The 26,374-nt window shown below is 35.5% G+C and overlaps 1 protein-coding gene across 2 annotated transcripts in view; it reads right to left on the bottom strand.

Moving 5' to 3' along the window:
- Positions 1 to 4,785: 4,785 nt before the first annotated feature.
- Positions 4,786 to 26,374, bottom strand: part of LOC131802062 (protein croquemort-like) — a 33,883-nt gene continuing 12,294 nt past the window's right edge. For both annotated transcript variants that reach the window (XM_059121407.1, XM_059121408.1), the window contains exons 2-6: positions 19,490 to 19,618; positions 19,102 to 19,404; positions 5,405 to 6,213; positions 5,247 to 5,337; positions 4,786 to 5,170 (exon numbers count right to left, since the gene is read on the bottom strand). In XM_059121407.1, the coding sequence (XP_058977390.1) occupies positions 5,018 to 5,170; positions 5,247 to 5,337; positions 5,405 to 6,213; positions 19,102 to 19,404; positions 19,490 to 19,618 (1,485 nt within the window). In that variant the 3' untranslated portion in view covers positions 4,786 to 5,017. The remainder of the gene's footprint in view (positions 5,171 to 5,246; positions 5,338 to 5,404; positions 6,214 to 19,101; positions 19,405 to 19,489; positions 19,619 to 26,374) is intronic.

Here is a 26,374-nt window from a genome sequence, read left to right as displayed (position 1 = left end):
GCGGCCCACACCATCACCATGGCCGGCGCTTAAGTTCTGGTGGCCAACCGAAGGTGCAAATTTTCAGCTGACCTCTTTGGCAATTAAACACGATCATTTTGTTTGTTTACAAACTGCTGGACAACGAATGTTTTCTCATCGGAGAAAACCAAATTCGGCAGTTCACCATTTTCGGCCAAACTAAGCAACTCTTTAGCTCTTTTGGGTCTATTTTAAGTTCTTGCACTTTTTGGAATTTCAATGGCTTTACAGCGATCTCAGTTTTCAATATTTGCCGAATGGAATATTGTGATATGTTCAGCTCACGAGCCATTTTTCAGCCGATCAAGTCGCTTCTTTAATTTTCGAGCCATTTCTGCTGATGTTTGCTGTTTTCTTCCGTCCACATCCTTGACGTCGAACTACGCTACCAGCATCACGGTAACGAGCGATGGTACGAGACACAAAAGACTTATTCATATTTAAATGCTGGAGTGCTCTAGCGATAGCCAATTGCCAAATATAAAGAAATCACACTATCACGCTTGAATTCCATCACGAATAACTTTTTTTCTGGGAAATTCTTCACCAAAATGCTTCCGCACGCTTGTAATAAATATAATGAGCTGTCACTGTAAAAATTTTAACAGCTGTCGGACGAGTGGCTTAGAAATGACAGCAGTCTAAAGTTAGTTGCAGTTTTTTCATCTCACCTCATTGGTCCTTCGGAGAAAAAAAGTGGAAAAATCAAACCCAAACCATTTAAATATTTTTTTTCATAGCAAATTATGTTGCAAATTCTGAAAGTGGATAAAATATCATTTTTAAGAGACAGCAATGTCACAACGGTATTAAAAAGTTAATGATGTAAAAGTGTGTGACAGCAAAGTACATTTTAAAATTGCTGCATTTCAATCAAACAGGAATCGCATAATATTTAGGGGTTGAAATGGACCAAAAACTGGAAAAATTCCTGATTTTGCAGTTGGTCTACAGGTCGCAATTATAGATCAATCGACGAGGAAGTTAGCATGGGGCTAGAGCTTAGGGCTAGCCAGAAGCCTTCCAATTTTGATGGTCATCGGGTAATATTTAGTGGGTGAAAAAGGCTATGACATTTGAGTTAAATAAAATCAAATTTTCCATTAAACCGCGAATATTTTTAATCCCGGTGAAATCACAAATAGGCGAACAGGTCAATCCTGATCGTTACGTAGATGCCGATAGTAGGTATTTCGCGAAATATATACGATGTATATATACAAGGGAAGGGGATGTTAGCTAAAATGCTTATATCTCAAGTATGGCTGGACCGATTTTGACAAATTTTGTCAATCCAGAATGCCCTCATGGCATAAAAGGATAAAATCTAAAAAAACGCATAAGAAGACGCATGCAATGATGTTAATATAGATTTTTTAGTATATTGTGACATATTTTTATTTTTTTATATTTTTTATCGCATGCGATTTTTCAATTTGACTTAATATGGAAGTGTATATTTTGTAATATTTTTTCACCTTACAACACAGGTTGGGGATATTATATATTAAATCATAGTCTAAATCATCAATCGTAGTCTAAATTTGGAGATTCAGAGGGGCCTCTTGCTTGCTTAAGATGGCTTCTAACATGTTGTAGTGTTGTAGTCGGCCCCGCACGACTATAGCCTTTGCTTACTTGTTTTTTTTACAACTTGAAATTCTATATGTCAGGTACATACAGAGAACGCCATATACATTAATATTTTTCATAGGTGATACAATTATGTTTCAAGTTCCAATCAAACGATAACAGCCTTTCAAAAATTTCACAAGTGCAGGTGCAAATTGTACCGAACTGAACTGGTAGAGCTTTATCAAAAAATGGTAGCAGATTGCATTACCACATAATCTCTCATTTTTTTTTTCATTTATTTATTAATCTAATCGCTATAATAAATTGTTAATGGTCCTTATGTCTAGGCTAGTGTTTTTATGTAATCTTTATAAATGGAATGATAAAAAATAAATGTTTTTCTCGACACCAACATAAAGATTAGGCGGAATGCATGCATCCCTCAGTAACGCATAAACATTGCAGTTGCTTGGAGCTGATAGGGGATCAAGGTGAAGATATGGGTAAAAATTTAAAGCACATATGAAGCACCTGCACCCAAACCATAAGTGCTGAAGAACCAAAAGATGTTCGGACGGGCAACAGGTATAGAGCTGGACATAGCTTTATAAGATTAGAATTTTATTTTATAGAAATACCATCAAAGTTTTATTGTTTGAGGTTATTAATAGAAATGATGTGAAGAGCGACGTTTATAAAAAAATATTGAATTATCTAGTGTGAGTGCAGTTTTTATTTGTTTAACTCATATAACTATATAATTCCATGTTCAAATCTTAATCCAATGCTCCCTTCCCGTCTATACGCAGTAATACAATATCACAATTAGTTTTAAAATTAACAACTTTCTTATGTCCCAACTATTAGTATGTACTGTAGAAAAACCTGTATATTTTTGTTTTGTTAAAGCATACCTTTAGGCGAAGAAATTTAATGAACAGTATGAAAAAAATTACCTGTTAATTTAATTCACAGGGTGGTCCAAAAATAAAAAAATTATGCATTGATATATTGTGACCCTGTTTAAAATTTGTAAAATTTGCGAAAATAAATCCGAGTATAAAAAAATATTTCTCATCTTTAGAGTCAACAATTATTATAACCTCCACCATTCTATGGAGGGTATATTAACTTTGTCATTCCGTCTGTCTGTTGCAATCACGCTATCTTTCGAACGAATTGAGATAGAAGGCCAATATTTTGCATACAAGCATAGTTTACCAGTAGGCAGGTTAAGTTCGTAAATGGGCCATGTCGGTCCACGTTTTCGTATAGCCCCAATATAACGGTAGCTCCCGATATTCGGTATTTTGATGATTTCAGCAACATTATTCACCGGAATCGTTTCAAATTTCGAATTGGGAGATCTTAATGGTTACCACAACCTATGGAAAGAAAATTTGTATCCAGGTCCACGTCTTCGTATAGCTCCCATATAACGGTACCTCCCGATAATGGGTATTTTCATGATTTTAACGACAGAATTTACCAGAACTATTGCAAATTTCGTATTTGAAGTTCGTAATGGATACTACAGCCTATGACAAACATTTTTGTACGTAGGTCCACGTCTTCGTATAGCCTCCATATGACGGTACCTCCCAATATTCGGTATTTTGATGATATTAGCGACATTATTTACCGAAGTAGTTTCAAATTACGCATTTAGAGTTCGTAATGGATACTACAGCCTATGACAGAAAATGTTCTGAGCAGGTCCATAACTTCGTTTAGCCCTCATATAACGGTACCTCCCAATATTCGGCATTTTCATGATTTTAGCGACAGTATTTATGGGAATTTTTTCAAATTTCGTATTTGAAGTTCGTAATGGTTACTACTGCCCATGACAAACATTTTTGTGTGCAGGTCCAAGTCTTCGATAGCCCCAATATAACGGTATCCCCTGATATTCGGTATTTTGATGATATTAGCGTCATTATTCACCGGAGTAGTTTCAAATTACTCATTTAGAGTTCGTAATGGGAACTACAGTCGGTGACAGAAAATTGTCTATGTAGGTCCAGGTCATCGTATAGGCCCTTATACATCAGTACCTCCCTACATTCGGTCTTTTGACGATTTTAGATACAATACTTACCGCAATTGTTTGAGATGTCGTATTTGAAGTTCGCAATGGATGCTACAGCCTGTGACAGAAAATTGTCTATGCAGGTCCAGGTCTTCGTATAGCTCCGATATAACGGTACCTCCCCAAATTCGGTATTTCGAAGATCTAAGCGACATTATACACCGGAATTATTTCAAATTTGGTATTTGAAGTTCGTGATAGATTCTACAGCCTATGACTGAAAATTGTACGTGTAGGTCCACGTTTTAGTATAGCCTCCATATAATGGTACCTCCCTTTATTCGATATTTTTAGCTACATTATTCACCGATTTTATTCAAGTTTCGAATTTGAATATGGTAATGGCTTATGATAAACAATGCCTATGTACGTTCACGTCATACAGACCCCAATATAACGGCAATATTCGGTATTTTTAAGATTTTAACCAAATTTTTAACGGATTTTTTTTTTTGAAAATTTCCAAGTTCTTTGCAAATGGGAAGGTATTGAGGTCTTTTGGTATTGAAAATGGGTCATGTAGGTCCATGTTTTGGTGTAGCCCCCATATGGTATGTCCCTCTTTTCAGCATTTTAGTGATTTAAGCGACACTATTCACCGGAAATCCTTCAAATTTGCCATTTGAAGTTCATAATGGATACTAAAGCCTATGACAAATAACTGTCCGTGCAGGTCAGGTATGGCCCATCTATAACGTTACCTCCCGATACTCGGCATTTTGGTGATTTTAGCGACATTATTCACCAAAAAAATTTCAAATGTGCTATTTGAAGTTCTTAATGGATATAACTGCCTATGGCAGAAAATTGTACGTGCAGTTCTACGTCTTCGTATACCTCTCATATAACGGTACCTCCCGATATTCGGTATTTTAATGATTTTGGCTACATTATCCACCGATTTTTTTTTAAATTTTCGCATTTGAATATTGTTATGGCTTTTGACACTTCGTCGTATAGACCCTAAAATAACGGCTATATTCGTTATTTTTAAGATTTTAACAGAATTTTTAACGGATTATATATTTTTTGAAAATTGCCAAAATCGATCCAAGTTTTTGAGGGAATTCAAAGATCGGCCCAGCCGAACTCACAGCTTTTTTACTTGTTATTTTTTTTATTTCTTGTTCTTTCGAACAGAGATCTTATGTAACAATAGTATTTCATTTGGCAAGGATACAAAAAAATTAAACTATAAAATAATAATTAAAAAAGCGGTACAAAAACTCTTATGACTAACTTAAAACTATAAATTTGTTCTTAACTCCTGCAAATGCTTTAGCCCTAGTAAATGCTTTGGTGCAGAGTTGGGAATTGTTGATTCTAAAACTAGTGATTATTAATGATGGTGTTTTCATCACCGATGGGTTCATACCATCGCTTGGTAACCGTGACAAATATGCCCACAGATGCTATTAAAACGGCCAGGCATGTTATGCCGATGCCGGTGTATAGGCCAATGTTGGGGATATTGAGGGCGAGCTGGAAAAGAATGTTTAAAAATTAAAATTATTATTTGAAAAAAAAAAATATTTATTTAAAAATTGATACCCCATACCTTAACTTCCTTGGCAATATCGGGTGTAATTTTGGCAATACTGTTAATGGTGAAGAGAGGGGCATAAAACGAGGGTATGCCCCTGAGTAGTCTAAAATTGAAAAATAAATATATATTTTACAAAATTTAAGCATTCAAAAAATACACCACAAACTTACGATATATCCCTATCCAGTTGAATGTACAAACTAATCTGTATGGCCACATTTACATCCAAGGGTACACCTAATTTCGGTTCCATGGTTATGAAGAAAACATCCTTTTCCGGATCTGCCCTGGTTCCCGTTGTGGTATTTGCATAACTTGGATCGGCATATAAAAATCCGGGATGTGACATAAACATGGGAGCGCCGTCAGCACAACTGCGTATATCTGTGGCACCATGCTTGGGACAATTATTAGGCATCAACTCTGGCGGGCAATAACACTTCATATCCGGATTAAGTGTACCACTATCATATGTATCCGGTTTCGTTTCATAGCGTATACCCTCAATTCCCTCAATTGTAGTCCGACCTGATGGCACCAAATTGATGATGCGACATGTGTCTTTCATGAAAATCGTTATCCACTCATCGGGCTTGCGATTGGGTACAAACAAATCCGATGTGCTGCCATTCACACGACCACATTCGTTCTTAAAATATCCTGTGTGATTAACACCATTCCATAGCTTCAATTCACCCATTTCTCGTAGATCTTCGACACCGGTGTTGATCGTAAAAATCCCCTCGAAATCTGCCGAACCATTACGATGCAGGAACCAAGCAAAATGATTATCCTTTATGTCACCCGTCATTGAGTTGTTCAGTTTCATGGCATAGTCCAGAAATTCATCATAGAAACCCTTAAACAGCCACTCATCGGCTGTGTGCGTCTGATACAGGGCACCACCATTGCTATTCAGAGCAATGTTGAAGAAGACTTTTATAACTTTGGGAAAGTCACGAGCTATGTTGGAGGCAGCCTGAAAATACGAACAAAAAGAGATAATATTTTAGGATTATGGTTTTCAGGAACATAGTTCGTACTATAATTAAAATGACAAATATTTTAAGAAGTTTATTGATGTTACCAAAAATTGCTGATTCGGAAATAGTAATGCAAGTTTGGACCCATTCGGCGATTTTTGCAAATAACAACCCTGCCACAAAATGGAGCGTATATTAAATTTGTCATGCCGTATGCAACATCTCGAAATATGTCGATATATCTATCCTCGGAGAATATTTATGAAGTCTCGATAGACTTCGTACTTTAAAAGATAAAGCTTTGAAATTTTGTGCAGACATTTATATTATTCATAGGAAAAAATCGATTCGGGCTAAGGTATAGCACCTTTTTATACCCTCCACCATACATAGTATGGAGGGTATATTAAGTTCGTCATTCCGTTTGTAACTCATCGAAATAATCATTTTAGACCCAACAAAGTATATATATTCTTGATCAGCGTAAAATTCTAAGACGATTTAGCCCTGTCCGTCCGTATGTCCATCTGTTGTAATCACGCTACAGTCTAAACGAATTAAGATAGGAAACTAAAATTTTGCGCAGATCTCTCTTTTGTCTGCAGGCAGGTCAAGTTCGAAAATGGGCTATATCGGTCTACGATATCGTATAGCCCCCATATAACGGTACCCTCCGATATTCGGTATTTTGAAGATGTTAGCCACATTTTTCAATGGAATTGTCCGAAAATTCACACAAGTAGTTCCTTGTGAATACTTCACCCCCTGAGAGAGAATTATCTTTATCGGTCCACGATATCGTATATCCCCCATATAACGGTACCCCCGATATTCGGTATTTTGATAACTTTACCCACATTTTTCAACGGAATTGTCTGAAAATCCACACAAGGAGTTCCTTGTGGGTACTTTATAACTCGGCAGAGAATTATCTATATAGGTCCACGATATCGTATAGCCCCCATATAACGGTACCCTCGATATTCGGCATTTTGATGATTTTAGCCACATTTTTCAACAGAAATTGTACACAAGGGGTTTTTTTGTGAGCACTTTACCCCCCGACAGATAATTCTTTATATAGGTTAATGACATCGTATAGCACCCATATAACGGTACCGCCGATATTCGGTATTTTGATGATTTTGGCCACATTTTTAAATCGTATTGTCTGAAAATCCCCACAAGGAGTTCTTTGTGAACACTTTACCTCCTGAAAGGGAATTGTCTATAAAGGTCCACAATATCGTATATCCGTCATATAACGGTACACCCTCCCATATTCGGGATTCTGATTATTTTAGCCACTTTTTCCAGTGGAATTATCTGAAAATCCACACAAGGAGTTCCTTGTGAGTACTTTACACCCAAACATAGATTTGTCTTAATAGGTCCACAATATCATATATACCCCCATATATCGGCACCTTCCTATATTAGATATTGTAAAGATTTAAAATAAAATTTAATGGATTTTATTTTTTTTGAAAATTTTCTAATTCGTTCCAAATGGTGGAGGGTATTCAAAGTTCGGCACGGCCGAACTTACAGCTTTTTTACTTGTTATTTTTATTTTCGGTTTTTTAAGTTTCTGTCCATATTCCAACAAGAACAGACACAATTCAAGATTTCGGGGTCTCAGTAAGAAAATTAAATTTGGCGTGAATATTAAATTTTGCTATAGCTCACTTACTACAGTGGCTCCTGAGTTTTGGTATTTTAATGGCTTTGGCCCACTTTTGTAGATTATTTCTGACAATGTATTTAATATGGGTTCACTTATGGTATAGTCTCTATTAAGGGCTTCCTTCTGGTTTTTTTAAGAATTTTGAAGACCAGTTTCCAACAAGATCAGTTCATGTGTTTGTTTCTCTTTCGAGACGAAAATGGTCTGAAATTTGCAGGGAAAAGGAAAGCCAGATAGACACTATCACACACTCACCACTATGTGACGCGTTTCGCCGTTGGTTAAGCGGCTCATCAGGCATATTTGGTGTGGATGATGGCTTACAAGGGCCGTTCTCTGGAAAGTAGTATATATTTCGAACTTATTGCAAACTAGCATATTCGAATTATACACTAGAAACTCTCCAAGTTCGACTCAAGTTGGTCAAGTGGCAGATCTTTTTTACAGCAAAGTTGTTGTTTTTGTAGTGATGGATTTTTTGTCCACAACAACTACATTGCTTCCAATGCATACACTAGTTTTAGTGCTGCTTTAGGAAGACGGGTTAATGGCTCTGAACGTAGAGACGGCAACTTCTAGTTGGCTGCACACCGAGGTCCGCGGTTGAGAGAGAGATTTTTATAAAAAGTTGAGATTTTTATAAAAAGTTCGGACCGACGGAGCTTAATGTCTCTTTTATTTGTCTCTTTATTGAGAAGAAAAAACTGTAACCAACTTCAGACTGCTGTCATTTCTAAACCACTCGTCCGACAGCTACTAAAAATTATTCCAGTGACAGCCCATTATATTGTTTACAAACGTACAAAAGCATTTTTGGTGAGAATTTTCCAGAAAAAAAGGTATTCGTGATGGAATTCAAATGCGATATTGTGATTTCTTTATATTTGGCTGGAAAACCACAAGTGGCTATCGTAAGAGCACTCCAGCATTTAAATGTGAATAATTTTTTTGTGTCTCGTACCATCGCTCGTTACCGTGATACTGGCAACGTAGCCCAACGTCAAGGAAGTGGACGGAAGAAAATAGCAACATCAGCAGAAATGGTTCGAAAAGTAAAGAAGCGACAGGATCGAAACCCGCGTAGCAGTGACGGAAAAATGGCTCGTGAGCTGAACATATCGCAATATTCCATTCAACAAATATTGAAAAATGAGCTCAGGGTAAAGCCATTGAAATTCCAAACAGTGCAAGAACTTACACCGCATCAGAAAGAAAATAGACTCAAAAGAGCTAAAGATTTGCTTCGCACAGCAGAAAGTGGTGAACTGCCGAATTTGGTTTTCTCTGATGAGAAAACATTCATTGTCCTGAAGTTTGTAAACAAACAAAATTATCGTGTTTTCTTGCCAAAGAGGTCAGCTGAAAGTGCACCTTCGGATGGCCACTAGAACTCAAGCCAGCCGATGGTCGCTATCCGCTCGTATTAATCGACCGGGGCATTAGAATAAATGCCGAATATTATCGTGAAAATGTTCTGGAGAGTGTATTAAAGCCTTGGGCTCGCAAACATTTTGGTCACAGACGTTGGACATTTCAACCGGACTCAACATAATCGCAATCAACACGCGCCACCCAAGATTTTAGTTACACAATGACGTTCGTCGCTTCATTTTCAGCGCACTATGGCCACCAAAATCTCCGGATACCAATCCGTTGGCGGTTGTGTGTCTGGAGTATAATTCTCATCCTAATCTTACCCCATGCTAAATTTCTTGAGGATCGGACGATAATTGCGACCTGAGTATAATACCTTCAAAACACATAGTGATAGGGGGTGTAGAAAAAATTTTAAAAAATGTTCAATTCAAAATTTTAAGTCAAACTGAAAAAATCGCATGCGATAAAAAATTACAAAAATTGATAAAAATTTAACAAAAAATATTCACTTTTTTATTGACATATTTTTACGCGATTTTCTTTAATGTTATTCTTTTCTGGCAAGAGACCATTTCGAATTGATGAGTATTGTGAAAATCAGTCCAGCAGTTCTTGACTTATCAGCGATCTAACTAACATTGCCTTCTTTAAATATATAAGATTGTATATATTTTGCTTTATATGCGAGATTTTGGATATGAGCATCAATGTAACGGTCAGAAGTGACATTTTCGTGTATTTGTGATTTCGCCAGAATAAAAAAATATTCGCGGTTTAGTGGATAATTTCGTATTTTTTTTTTTTTTACAAAAAAAGTTAAGGTCTATTTTACCCGCTAAATGTGGTCTGCCCAGGCCTAAACTCTAACTACCTGCACAATACCGCTTCGATTGGTCTATAATTGTGGCCTATAGAGCAACTGCAAAATCAGGAAATTTTTATGTTTTTGGTCCATTTTAACCCCAAAATGTCGTGCGATCATCTCCAAAAACAATAGGTGGGGTTATCTGACCATAACCCCACCTCCACTTTCAATTTCGTGAGGATCGGTTCATAATTGCGACCTGTAGCTTGATTACAAATCAACATGGACAGACGGACGGACGGACGGACGGACATACATAGCTAGATCATCGGCGAGCTAGGAAGATCCATATATACTTTCCTATGTGGGAAACCATTATTTCGAGGTGTTATATAATTTTTGTCTCAATCAAACTTATAATACCCCCAACACATAGTGTTGTAGGGTATAAAAATTAAAATGATTTACCGATTTAAGTAATTTGAGCCACGATGTTGGTTTTGTCGCTTAATTCTTGGGAATCCCACCAGTTTACATGCTTGGATTCTAGTTCAAATCAAAACATCTTACTGCTGAATAAAAATGAAATGAAGTAAAAAAATTGTGATTTTGATTACCATCTTAACTGCCAGTTATTATTTTTGAAACGTGACCGCAAAATTTCACGTAATAAAGTTAATTACTTTAATAATTATTTTATTGTAATTGCTAATTGAGAAATACAATGTTGTAATTTTTAAGATTTTGCTTACTTAGAAGAATTTCATCACGATTTTGTAGATTTAAATACAGCAGATCATAAGTTTACACACACACACACTCACAAGAGTAAAAAAATAAATTTTGTGTATTTGTTAGACAGAGGTGGAGAAGAAGGCATTGATTTGATTCGGCTTCTTGCTATAAAATGTTATTCGGAAAATTGTGTCTAAATTCTACTCTTAGTCTTGTATACTAAAAATAGATACATTGGTATTTTTATACCCTCCACCATTCTATGGAGGGTATATTAACTTTGTCATTCCGTTTGTAACTCCTCGAAATATTCATAATAGACCCTACGAAGTATATATATTCTGGATCAGCGTAAAATTCTTAGACGATATAGCCATGTCCGTCTGTCTGTCTGTTGTAATCACATTATCTTTCGTACGAATTGAGGCTAAAATTTTGCATACATGCATAGTTTACCAGTAGGCAGGTTAAGTTCGTAAATGGGCTATGTCGGTCCATATTTTCGTATAGTCCCCATATAACGGTACCTCCCGACATTCGGTATTTTCATGATTTTAGCGACATTTTTTACCGGAGTTATTTAAAGTATTTGAAGTTCGTAATGGGTATTACAGCCTATGACAAAATTTTTTGTATTCAGGCCAAGTCCTAGCATAGCCCCAATATATTTGGATGATTTCATAAGCATTATTCACAAGAATCGTTTCAAATTTTGTACTGGAATATCATAATGAGTACTACAGCTTATGCAAAAAATTTTTGTATACAAGTCCAAGTCTTCCTATAGCCCCCATATAAATTTACCTCCCGATATTCTGTATTTTGATGATTTCAGCAACATTATTCACTGGAATTGTTTAAAATTTCCTACTGGAAGATCCTAATGGGTACTACAACTTAAGACAGAAAATTGTCCGTGTAGGTCCACGTCTTCAGTACCTCCCGATACTCCGTGTTTTCATGATGTTTGCGACATCATTCACCGTAATTGTAACAAATTTCATATTTGAAGTTCGTAATGGTCACTACAGCCCACGACAAACAATTTCGTATATACGATTTTTTTTTCAAATGTTTCAATTTCCTTCGATATGGTGGAGAGTTATAAAAATTCAGTCCGTCCGAACTTACCTCCTTTTTTACTTGTTTTATTATATAAATGTACTAAAATTCCTTTCCTAAATTAATATTTGGATGCGTTGGTGCAGTAAATTAAAATATAGGATTTCAATGATGATAAGCAAAATTGTGTGAAAAAATGGTCAATGGTCTATGACTTATGCCTCCTTAGTTTATTAAATTTATTTTAACAATTTTTTAGAAATCAATCCCACTGTACACATTTAATTTGCTTTGGCAGATGAACTCAGTTTCTGGGAATCCCATGAATATTAGGATTTGTTGAAACTTAAATGCATTTTTTTCAATGTCCAAATGACACAAATAAAAAAACAATGTAATAACTGGTTTCTAATGAGTTTCACTGTGTCGCCGGCATAAAAATTTATAGTATTCAATATCGACAGTACTTCGTAGCACACATTCTCACAATACATATTAGCGAACAACATTTATAGTTTATCAAAAGCTTTTTCTTATCATGGAAAGTTCAAATGCACCATATATTTTTTAAGACATCTTCATAATATCATTTCTTAGAGGCACCAAAAAATTTTAGACATGTTTTTCGGCACATAAAAAATTACTGGAAATTAAATAAACGTAGTATCCTCATAAAATGCCCCAAATGATGAACAGTTGTTCATGTCGAAAATCCTTTAAACCATTAAATGCGCTTAAAAACAAGTAAAAAAGTATCGGTCGGGTTTGCCGACAGATGTACACCCTCAGCCAATGTTCGATTATTTAAAAATATTTTGACACTGTTATGAATTTTCAAACTCTTAACCTTCTATGGAGTGGGTTTTGAAAGAATGGGTCAATATTGTCCATTTCATATCGGACCTAAATAAATATGATATAAAAATTTTTATGAATAAATAAGAAAATCAAACTTTTAAATCCAATTTATTGGAAATCTTAAATTCCTTATTCATCTCAGGATTTTGGTTGAGAGACATATAATTAGATATAGCAAGTTGTAAAGAATCGCTGAGTTGTTTTGCAATTTATGACAGATAAAAGTATTAAAAATTGTATCCCTTTGTGGGTGGGGTACCAGAAGGGGTTCGCAGATATATAGCATCTTCACAGCAGATCTTGTGTTAGCAAAAATATTTGTATGTGTGAAATTTGAAGAGTTTTGAATTCTTATTTCTCTTTCTTTGAGCATTTTGATTTTTAAAATCTTGAACCCTATATAGGTCAGGTAGCAAAAGAAATGGTCCGATCTCTACTATCTTTATAACAGATCTTGTGTTGATGGAAATATTTTAGATGTACCATGTCTGGAAGGGAATCGGATGTTGATTTCGCTTTTTATGAGCTTCATGGATATTCAAAATTTTGAGCCTTTGTGAGGGAGGTACCAGAAGTAGAAGACCGATATTATAAATTTTCGCACCAGAACTAGCACTGACGCAAATATAAGGATATGCAAAGTGGGGGCAAAATCGGATTATCGTTTTTCTTCCTATGCAAAAAATATATATTTTTGAAAATATCGATTTGTGAGGGAGGTACCAGAAGGAGTGGACCAATATTGCTCATCTTAACACCAGACCTTGGGTTAATATATATATTGGAATGTGTGAAACTTGAAGACAATCGGACTCTTACATCACATTTTATTAGAGTTGTATTTATTTATTTAATTTTAAACCCTTTGTGGGCGAGTTGCCAGAAGGAGTGGTCCGATATTGTCCATTTTCGCACCTGACCTAGCACTGACGCAAATATTAGGATGTGCAAGTTGGAGCAAAACTTTCGGTGCAAAAAATATATTTTTTGAAAATTTCGACCGTTTGTGGGGGAAGTACCAGAAGGAGTGGACCGATATTGCCCATCTCCGAACTTGATCTAAGTTTGACAAAAATATTACGATATACCAAGTTTGGATCAAATCGGATACTGCCTTCGAGAGTTATCGTGTGCACCAACCAGACGGACGGACGGACATCGCTAGATCGACTCCAAATGTTCTGAAACGGATTTAGTGCAAAGAGACCTAGGGTCTAAAACCGTTATTTCGACAAGGTCTTACCTAAATTGATCTAGTGCCATTAGTATATTTTTTTTTCATCATTCTGATGATACGGAATCTGATCGTCATATGTCATTCAAAAATTTTTAACAATAATGCAGCATAATTTTGAGATAATAATTGTAGGACATTCATGGGTTATCACCTACAATTGCATGTGGTATTTTCATGACGAATGAACATAAGAATGTTAGGATGTTATGTACATATGTACATGCATTTGATTCTTTTGATTAATCAATGTGTGCTGTGCTTCAAACAGATTTCATTAATAAACAAGTGATTTCGAAAATATTTAAGTTCAAAATTTTTTACCTGAGGCCATGGAAGCTAAAAATGTACTTCCATGGCCAGAGAAAAAGGTGGGAGTATCAGTTGGATTTTTGTCTTCAAAACAAAAGACATATATTAAGGAGATATCGGAAGAAATGGGAATATGTTTTGAATCTTAATTAAAATTCAGAAAATATATTATAATGTTTACGTATACTCCAATAGCCTTAAATGGGAATTTTTAATATATATAAAAGAGTGGTAAAATAACTAACTGACTAATCTAAACTCAACACCCAGATCGAAAATCAAACGGCTGAAGCTAGATTCTTGAAATTTTGCACGAGGGTCAGTCTTAGTACATAGGCGTGTGGTGAGACTGGATTTTTGGAAATTCGTATCAGAAGGATACAAAAAGTACTAAAATGTACAAAAAAATTAATACCTTGTATTGGACAAACGGAATGAGCTAGAATTCTAAAATTCGGAACAACAGTCACAGATGAAGGGCAGGATATACGAAATGGTAGTATACTGAATGGTACTATATCTGTAATTGGGTGAGGACATTGAGATAAAATACAGACATTTTATTTTTAGATTATTGAAGGTATCTGAATTTAAGATTTGGCGGCGGTTGGTAAATGCGTGGATGAAGGGATAGACCTGAAATCTTCAAATTTGATATTAAGGTTTCCGTTGGTATATGGAATTGAGATATGAAGGTGGTTTTGGAAATATGTACTATAATTGTTCGGAAGATACTAAGTGGTACTGAATTTGGTATTGGGTGAACAGATATAGCTGGAATCCCGAAATTTGATATTGAGGTCTCTGTTGGTAGCTGGAATTGAGATATGGAGGTGGTTTTGGAAATGTCTACCATAATTCTACAAAAACTTGTAAATAGTACTAAATTTGGTATTGGGTGAAGGAATAGAGCTGAAATCCTGAAATTTCATATAGATAGCACTGTTGGTGTCTTTGGTTAAGATATGGAGGTGCTTTTGGAATTTTGGGTCATAATTCTATGAAATATACTAAATTTAATTAAATTTGGTATTGGGTGAAGGGATAGACCTGAAATCGTGACATTTTATATTGCGATAACTGCCCGTGTCTAGGATAGGGATAGGGAAAGGTTTTCAAGGGAGTATTATAGTTATACAAAAATAACGATTTTGAAGATTTTTTTCTTTAAAGGTAAACATTTTTCTATTATTCTTTCCGAAAAAGGAAAAACTTGAGTAATGTATAGAACTATGTACTGATTAAAAAAATGTCATCAAACTGAAAAATTTTGCTTTTTAAGTACTAAAAAGGCCTAAAAAGGACGAACTACTGAAAATAATCTGAAATTTAAAGGTGGATTTTTCGCTAATGAAGTTGATTTATATCGCCAGCGAAATGTGCATTATCGAAACAATAGATATATTTGGGCCAAATCCCTTCGAGGATATTTAGAGAATCCAAATTATTCCAAATTTGGTACATCGTAACATATTATCCAAATTGGGATCGAGTCCGGAGATAAGAAGCATTGGTCCATCTTCTCAAATGTTCATAACGTTTGGAGAAAATTATTTTCCCATAACTCAATACTTCTACTTGAGGGTATATGTCTTCCGAGACACCACTGAAACCTATTTTTTTTTTGTTTTTTTTTTTTAATTTTTGAAAGAGCAGTAGAAAGTCTCGTAATCTTCACTCCAGATCTACCAGTGGTAGAAATATTGAAATGGACAAAGTATAAATTTGGAAAATTTTCGGAACAAAAGAAGTTATTTTTAGATCCTTTTTAAATAATCGACTTTCGGTCACATCTTACGATTTTCTTCTCTGGGGTATGTCCGGCTTTGCGAGCCAAAGTTTACCTAAATTTAATATTTTTTAAATAACCGACAAAACATAAGGAATTTTTTGTTATATGAAGCCTACTATTTCTGGAATTATGGACCCACGTCCCCCAAAAATGTTTTGTTTTTTTATTAGGATTCAAAAACCTACCTGTATTGACATTTTGAATTTTTTATTCCGATTATTAAACAGCAAAGTAACAAATAAAAAAGTAGCAGTCGGTTTTGCCGACAGACGTATAACCTCAGCCAATATTCGATTATTTAAAAATATTTTGACTTCTGTTATGATTATTGAAATGTTTAACCCCTTATGCAGTAGGTTCCAAAGGAATGGGCCAATATTGGCCATTTCGTATCGGACCTAAATAAATATTATATAAATATTGGGACATGCAATTAAACGAAATTTTGGGATGTACCAAGACTTGAATAGAATCAGATGTCAATTTCGCTTTTTATGAGCTTCATGGATATTCAAAATGTTGAGCCTTTTGAGTGGACCGAGATATTCCATCTCAACACCAGGCCTTGGGTTAATATAAATATTGCGATGTGTGAAATTTGAAGGCAATCGGACTTTTACACCACATTTTATGAGAGTTGTAATAATTCAAAATTTTGACCATTTGTGGGGGAGGTACTTGATGGAGTGTCCATTGTACATTTTCGACCTAGCAATATTGCAAATATTAGGATGTGCAAAGTTGGAGCAAAATCGGATTATCCTTTTACTTTCTGTGCAAAAAATATTTTTTTTTTTTTTTTGAAAATTTCGACATTTTGTGGGGGAGGTACCAGAATGAGTGTTCCGAAATATTCCATCTCAACACCAGAGCTTGGGTTAATATAAATATTGCGATGTGAGAAATTTGAAGGCCATCGGACTCGTACACCACATTTTATGAGCGTTGTAATAATTCAAAATGTTGACCATTTGTGGGGGAGGTACTTGATGGAGTGGACCGATATTGTCCATTTTCACACCGGACGTAGCACTGACGCAAATATTAGGATTCTCAAAGTTGGAGTAAAATTGGCTTATTATTTCTCTTTCTGTGTAGAAAATATTTTTTTTTTTTTTTTGAAAATTTGACCTTTTGTTGGGGAGGTACCAGAAGGAGTGTACCAATATTATCAATTTTCACACCTGACCTAGCTTTATCTCAAATATTAGAATTCGCAAAGTTAGAGCAAAATTGTTTTATTATTTCTATTTCTGTGCAGAAAATTTTTTTTTTTTTTTTTGAAAATTTCGAAATTTTTTGGGGGAGGTACCAGAAGGAGTGAACCGATATTGCCCATCTCCGAACTCGATCTAAGTTTGGCAAAAATATTACGATGAACCAAGTTTGGACCAAATCGGATACTCCCTTCGAGGACATCGCCAGATCGACTCCAAATGCTCTTAAACCGTTATTTTAACTAGGCACATTTTGACCATATACCCTCCGTAGCCATATGGCTGAGGGTATAAAAAGGTTCATTTTTGTAACTTTGGACCCTATAACTCGGAAAGAATTGATATCGTTGTGATTAGGATAACAAGACCTACCGTCGGTAAAATTTTCAGAATTTTTCAATAGCTGAAAAATTGAAAAAAATTAAAAAATTTGTAATAAATATTTTTTTAAGGCACAAAACACTAAACATGTCTCCCAATGCCTGGACTGCAGATTTTGAATCTTTCGAGACGAGCTTGAATTTTTATTGTCAAAAGAGTTTAGCTATTTAAAGGATAGTTGTAACTTAAATTTTTGGTTAGCATGGTTTGCATTTCTAGGTACACCTTCTTTAATTCTTTTTAAGATTTATTCAGATTTTATATGACGTTTTCGTTTCTATGGTCAGTCATTATTTTTATACCCTCCACCATAATATGGAGGGTATTTTGTCATTTCGTTTGTAACTCCTCGAAACTCCTCATGTCAAACCTAATATAGTATATATACTCTTGATCAGCGTAAAATTCTAAGTCGATTTAGCCATGTCCGTCTGTCTATCTGTCCGTCTGTCTGTTGTAATCACGAGATAGAACGAATTGAGATAGAAGGCTAAAATTTAGCACACGTGTTAATTTTTCCAGTAGGCAGGTTAAGTTCGTAAATGGGCTATGTAGGTCTACGTTTTCATATAGCCCCCATATTACGGTACCTCCTGATTTTCGGTATTTTGATGATTTTAACGTCATTATTCACCGGAATTGTTTCAAATTACGTATTTAGAGTTCGTAATGGGAACTACAGTCTGTGACAGAAAATTGTCTATGCAGGCTCCATATATCAGTACCTCCCTATATTCGGTATTTTGATGATTTTAGCGAAATCATTCACCGGAATTGTTTCAAATTACGTATTTAGAGTTCATAATGGGAACTACAGTCTGTGACAAAAAAATTGTCTATACAGGTCCACGTCTTCGTTTTGACCCCATATATCAGTACCTCTCTATATTCGGTATTTTGACGAATTTGAGTTTAGGTACAATACCCACCGAAATTCTTTGAGATGTCGCATTTGAAGTTCGTAATGGATGCTATAGCCTATGACAGAATATTGTCTATGCTGGTCCAGGTCTTCGCACAGCTCCGATATAACGGTACCTCCCTATATACGATATTTTCATGATTTAAGCTACATTATTCACCGTTTATTTCAAGTTTCGAATTTGAATATAGTAATGGCTTACAACAAACAATGCCTATGTAGATCCACGTCGTATAGACACCAATAGAACGGCTATATTCGGTATTTTTAAAATTTTAACAGAATTTTTTAAGGATTTTATTTTTTGAAAATTTCCAAATTCGTTCCAAATGGTGGAGGGTATTCAAAGTTTGGCCCGGCCGAACTTACTGCTTTTTAATTGTTCTTTCTTGATTCAATATTTAGGGATTGTAAGTTTCTTTTTTCTCTTCACATTTGAAATATTTCAAATCTTGATTTTTTTTCCAATTTTCTTTCACATTTTGGAATTTATGCTACTTACAATTGTTGGCAAATGCGGGCAGGTAATCTTATCCTCCAGTGTGCCACCGGACATATCGGGCTCAAAATACCAAAAACGTTGCGGCATAAATGACACCGTATTATTCGGATACCAGGTGATATTCTGTTTGATTCTCTCCTCGCGGAAAACATAGGGTCCGACACGTTCAAAATTTGGTTTGACACCCTTCACTCTTACATCCTCGGTGTTGGTCCAATTGTAGAGATACATGGCCATGTAGATTGGTACTGGAGTATTGGCCCACTTGTCATAGGTGCGACCGCCCTCCTTTAGGGGTAGCATCTAAAATGAAAATTTGGATAAAATTAAAAAATAAAAAATAATTTTCAAATTTTTAATGAAAAAAAATGTTGATTTTTAGACTAACCTTATAAATCATATCCATAATCAAGCTGGGCCCACAAATAATGCCCACAAGTCCTAGTACCAGGAACACTGTTGCAGTGCCAAAGACCCATATTTTTTGCTGAGTCTTCGAACAGCAGCGACAACACATCTTGAGGCGGGTAATGTTTGAATGGAAATGAAACAAATTGAGATTTATTAATAATGACCATGTTTTTCTATTGTTTTCTTGTTTCGTCGTATTACACACACTGCCCGTAATTAACGAACAGCCGAACAAATTTGATAGGAATGTCAATAGTAGTCGTTTCAGCGGAGCTTTTGCAGCGATTAGAAGGCAACAACAACAATGAGAAAACTTCTAACTCATGTTGTTGTTATTGAATGAAATTGTTCGATGTGTGCATTTGAAGAAGAAATATCGTCTTTGTTCAACATAATTCATTGCATTTAATCGCAAATTGTTTTAGGGCCTGCAATTGGCAGTAGCGCAGAAGTATAAAATTATTATCAGTTGATATCATGTCAAGACAGATCTTGATTAGCGGCAGTCGTAAAATTTCAATGGGGACAAACAGTTAAATAGATTTCCAGTCATAAAATTATTCGATAGGTATTGCTAATTAAATTGGAGTACTTAATTTTTGTACATAGGCTGACAAGTTAAGAGCTAAGGACTCAAATTATTGCACCCCACACTACTATCTGAAGAAGGTATTATGCGTTTATTTTTTTGACCTATATCGAATTTCGAAAAAAATTAAAGTTGTACTGAATTGTACGAGAATGGGTGGAAATTCGGTGTAGATGGACAAACAATTGTGCTAAGTGAGCACAACTCAGCAGAATTTAACACTTCTCGATATTTATACCCTACAACACTATGTGTTGGGGGGTATTATAAGTTTGATTGGGCCAGAATTTGTGTAACACCTCGAAATATTGGTTTCCGATATAGGAAAGTATATATGGATCTTCCTAGCTCGCCGAGCTGAGTCGATCTAGCTATGTATGTCCGTCCGTCTGTCCGTCTGTCCATGTTTATTTTGTAATCACTCTACAGGTCGCAATTATGGTCCTATCTTCACGAAATTTAAAATGGAGGTGGGGATAGGGTCAGAATAGAACCCTATTTCTTTTGGAGATGATCGCATAATATTTAGGGGTCGAAATGGACCAAATACTGAAAAAATATCGGATTTTGCAGTAGCTATACAGGTCGCAATTATAGACCAATCGACGCGGAATTTCGCATGTAGCTAGAGTTTAGGGCGGGGAAGAAGCCTACCAATTAAGGTGGTCATCGGATAATATTTAGCGGGTAAAATAGATCATATATTTTGTGTTGAAAAAATTCAACATTTTTCATTTAACCGCGAATATTTTAAATCCCGGCGAAATCACGAAGCCATGACAAGGTTACTTCTGACCTTTACATTGATGTTAACATCCAACAAATCGGATATATAGCAAAATATGTGCGATAAATATGTCTATCAAAGAAGATATGCTTGAAAGATCTCTTTTATGTCGAGAACGGCTGAACTGATTTCGACAGTTCTCATTAATTCAGAATGGCCTCTTGACAGGAAACAAAAAACATCTAAAAAATCGCATAAAAATATCTCTCTAAAGATGAAAATATTGATTTTGTAAAATTGTCTCATATTTTTTCAATTTTGTCATATTTTTGGCATATTTTCATTTTGAATTAAACATTTGGTAATATTTCTACAGCTAACAAAACTAAGTAGTTAGGATATCAGGATATCATATATAGATCGCATTTATGGCCCGATCTTTACGAAATTTTGCATGGGTTTAAGATGAGGGTCAGAATAGAAGCCGACTCTTTTTGGAGATGATGGCCATATATTTAGGGGTTGAAATGGACCAAAAAACTGCAAAATTGTCAGCAGGTCGTAATTATCGCCCGATCCTCACGCACATTTGAATGGGGGTTACCGGACATTGCAAAAGCCAAGCAGTTTTGGATGGCCATCCAAAAATATTCAATGTGTGAAATAGTCCATTCCAATGAATTCTTTCGAGTATCTCGCCTATATAAACAGTATCGTTTATTATAGTGTTGTAGGGTATTCAACGGTCGGCCCCGCTCGACTGTAGCCTTTGCTTACTTGTTGCATTTTTACAAAAATTAGAGAGTTTTCTGAAAAATGGTTGTTTTAAGTTCGACCGGGCAGAGCTTTTAATACCTTCCACCTTTGGGCAAAGAAAACATTTTTAGTTGTTGCAAAATGGTCAGGTTTAATCCCTTTATTGTTGTTTTTATAGAAACAACGTTTGTTTTTTAATGGGGAACGAAGGTAATGTTTACCAGGAGGTAAGGCAGGGAATGCCTAGGTTTCGGAAGGAGCCATTGGTGAGGCTCCGGCTCTTTCCGAAACCTAGGGATTCCCTGCCTTACCTCCTGGTAAACATTACCTTCGTTCTCCACCAATAAACAAACGTTGTTTTGATAAAAACAACAATAAAGGGATTAAGCCTGACCATTTTGCAACAACAAAATATTATGGTGTCCCAAACAAACAAGCCAACACTGTTCTGAAAACATTCTAAATAAAAGTATCTGAATTCAAACGCGTTCCACTGCAATATACAAATACCTGTAAGACCGCTTGGATAATGCTGTTAAACTTTTCAAAAGGCCATACAAATCGAGCGAGGCCTTTGTATGGGGCCATACCAAAACGGGAACCTCCATAGACAACTTCAAGGATTGTCATCTACCAAATTTTCTTAAAAACCAAATTTGAAACAATTTTGTGAATAAATGCGACTAGGATTATCAAAATACCGAATATCGGTGGGTATCGTTATATGTACGCTATAGGAAAACGTGGACCTAAATATTTAATTTTCTGTCACCGAAGCTAGAACCCAGTATGAACTACAAATGTCAATTTTTAGACAAGTCCGTGGAAAAATGTGACAATAATCATAAAAAAATCTGAATATCCGGAGGAGGGCTGTACCAAACCACGGACATATACATACAAAGTTTCGGCACCAGAGCTAGAACCCATTATGACCTACAAATACCAATTTTTAAACAATACAAACAGACTCACTTCGTTAAATCGATTTAGAATTTTATGCTGATTATGAATACAGGGTGAGATTAAAAAAAACTGCAACAAATTCAAAAGCAATATTTTTTACATTTTTTCTTAAATTTTATTGAATGGAAACAAAAAATGTCGGATTTGTTCGAATTGGTCACCTTTGGCACGAATTATGGCCTTCAAATGGCGAATGAAAACTGTCACATGCTGCCCGAGTGGTGCTCTGCGGTATTTTACCCCATTTCCGACGAAGCGCTTGCTTGAGGTGATTGACACTTTGGTATTTTTTCGTGCCAACCTTGCTTTCCAAAATACTCCAGACACAATAGTCCAACGGATTGGTATCCGGAGATTTTGGGTGGCCATTACGTGCTGGAAATGAAGCGAGGAACCTATTTTTGTAACCATTCTTGGGTGGCGCGTGCTGAGTGCGATTGTGCTGAGTCCTGTTGGATTGTCCAAGGTCTGCGGCCAAAATGTTTTGCGTGCCCAAGTTTTAAATACACCCTCCAGAATATTTTCGCAATAATATTCGGCATTTATTCTGATGCCACGGTCGATTAGTATGAGCGGAGAGCGACTATCGGCTGTTATGACGGCCCACACAATCACCATGGCCGGCGCTTGAGTTCTGGTGGCCAACCAAAGGTGCACATTTTCAGCTGACCTCTTTGGCATATAAAACGATCATTTTGTTTGTTTAACGAATGAAACTCTTTGGCTCTTTTGAGTCTTATTTATTTCCGTTGCGTTGTAAGTTTTTGCACTTTTTGGAATTCTGGAGTGCTTCCAGCCAAATATAAAGAAATCACACTATCACGTTTGAATTTCATCACGAATAACTTGTTTTCTGGAAAATTTTCACCAAAATGCTTTCCGCTGTCCGCTTCAGGACATTTGGAGTCGAACTAGGGGTCTCCGCGTCCGTGCGTCTATCTATTTTTTTATTTGGCTTGTGCGTACGATAAATGTGGAAAATAATATCCGAGTTGGCCCAAACTTGTTTGTTCGTAATAAAATTATCGGAGATGGGAAACATCGGTCCACTTCTTCTGGTACATCTCCCATTAAAGGTCAATATTTTTAAAGAAAGTAAAATTAATCAACAATAATTTTCGTCATAGAAAGAGAAAGCATTATAGTTTGTGCAAACTTCGCAATATCGGTCAACTCCATAAAGTACCTCCCCCACAAAGGGTCAACATTTTGAGTAATTATAACTCTCATAAAATGAGATATACGAATCCAATTTTCTTCAAATTATACCTCACCCATAAGGGTTTAAGATTTTGAATATCCATGAAGGTCATAAAACGCGAAATTAACATCTGATTTCATTCAGACGTAGCACATTTCAATATTTCCATCAACACAAGATCTGCTATAACGAAGTTTGAGATCGGACCATTCCTTCTGGTACCTCCACCACAAAGGTTCAAAGTTTCGAATAACCAAAACAATTATTAAATCCGAAATAAGCATCCGGTTCTCTTCATATTTCACACATCTCATTATTTCTACTAACACAAAATATGCTGTGAAGATGGGATATATCGGTCCACTCGTTCTGCTAACTCCCCCACAAAGGATCCAAATTTTGAATATCCATGAAGCACATAAAACGCGAAATTAACATCCGATTCCATTCAGACTTGGCACATTTCAATAATTCTATTAACACAAGATTTGTTATAAAAATGCTAGAGATCGAACCATTACTTCTGGTACCTCCCCACAAAGGCTCTAAATTTTGAATAACCAAAATGATAATAATAACAGAAATAAGCATCCAGATTTATTTAAATTTCACACATGCCATTATTTTGACTGACAGAAGATCTGCTGTGAAAATGGGATATATCGGCGAACTCTTCCTGGTTCAAATAGGTTCAAAATTTTGAAAGCCAAAATGCTCATAAAGCATTCAACACTCTTAAAATTTCACACATCGAAACATTTTTGCTAACGCAAAATCAGTTGTGAAAGTTATAGATACTGCCAACCTGTTCTGGTATCTCAACCACAAAGGATCATAATTTGTAATTCTTATATCTGTCACAAATTGCGAAACAAGCCAGCGAATTGTTTAAAAATTATCACATATCTCATATAAAGTGAAGGAAGTAACCAATGTAGTCGAAACCTGGCCGTCGCAATATTTACATCAAAATTTATTTAGGTCCGATACGAAATGGACAATATTGGCCCACTCTTTCGGAACCTACTCTATAGAGGGTCGACAATTTGAATAATCTTAACAGGTGTCAAAATATATTTAAATAATCGAACATTGGCTGAGGGTATACATCTAACTCTTAAATTTTTAACTTTTTTATTGTCACATATCTATACGATTTTCTTAGATTGTATCCTTTTCTGGCAAGAGACCATTACGAATTGATGAGAATTATGAAAATCTTGTCTTATGTGCGGAATAATATGTATGTAATTTTAACTATAGGTTGAACCAATTTTGCTATATATCCGATATCTTGGCTATCAGCATCATTGTAATGGTCAGAAGTGGTACTTTAATACATTTGTAATTTCTCTTTGATTAAAAATATTGGTAGGTTCGCCCAGCCCTAAACTCTAACTCCATGCAAAATTCTGCGTCGATTGGTTTATAACTGTGAGTAACAAAAAAAAAAAAAAATAAATAAAAAAAAAACAAGTAAGAAAAGGCTTTAGTTGTGCGAGGCCGACTATGTTATACCCTACAACACTACAATATGTTAGAAGCCCCCTTATGTCCAAATTCATATTGGAAGATTTCGCTTTTAAAATTAGGATTTTGACTAGGGACATTTGCCCAACATTTATGAACTCCGTCGGGCTGTTAGTTATTGTAGTCCATTTTACAGCTAAATATAATCCAATGGTCATCCAAAATGCTAGAATTCTTCCCTGTCCTTAACTCTCTTCACAGGCGTGTCGATTGGCTTCAATTGTGTGATCGGAAAAACATTTCTGTTTATTGTTAATTTGAAACCCTAAATATTTTGCGATCATCTCCAAAAGCAAGAGGCTCCTCTTTATCTCCAAATTGAGACCCATCTATATGATTTGCTTGCCTACGATATTTGCCTATATTCGTCAACGAAATCAGCACAAAAAAGCCAGAAGTTCGCCTTTTGTGTATTTCGGATATCGGCTGTAAGTTATGCTGGTATTTTTTCACACAAAATTAGTGGCCCATTCTACCCGCTGTCCTAAATGCGAGATTTCGTGTCCTCTGGTTTCTATTTGGCTGCAAAATCAGGAAAATTTTTAATTGTTGGTCCTTTTCAACCCCTAATATATTGCAGACATCTTTGAAAAAAAAAAGACCTAGCCCTCCTGATTCCAACCCTACCCTTGTGAAATTTTTCGTGAGGATCTGACGATATTTGCAAACCTTATATAATTAATTCAACCTGTATTGTAAGGTGAAAAAATATTAAAAAATCTTATAAGTCAAATTGAAAAAATCGCATGCGATAAAAAATATGAAAAAATGTCACAAAATACAACAAAATCTATATTAACATCTTTATTGGCATATTTTTCTGCGATTTTTTTTAGATTTTATACTTTTTATGTCAAGAGGGTATTCTGAATTAACAAAATTTGTCAAAATCGGTCCAGCCAAACTTGAGATATAAGCATTCTAGCTAACATCCTCTTCCTTTGTATATACACATTTTATATATTTCGCTATATATATCCGATATATTTACTATCGGCATCTACGTAACGGTCAGAATTGACCTATTCGTCTATTTGTGATTTCGCCGGGATTAAAAATATTCGCGGTTTAATGGAAATTTTGACTTTTATTT

This window comes from Musca domestica, unplaced genomic scaffold, assembly GCF_030504385.1.
Source record: "Musca domestica strain aabys unplaced genomic scaffold, Musca_domestica.polishedcontigs.V.1.1 190, whole genome shotgun sequence".
Classification (NCBI taxonomy): domain Eukaryota; kingdom Metazoa; phylum Arthropoda; class Insecta; order Diptera; family Muscidae; genus Musca; species Musca domestica.
The sequence above is the reverse complement of the archived record's forward strand: the minus strand, read 5'-3'. Positions and strand labels throughout refer to the sequence as shown.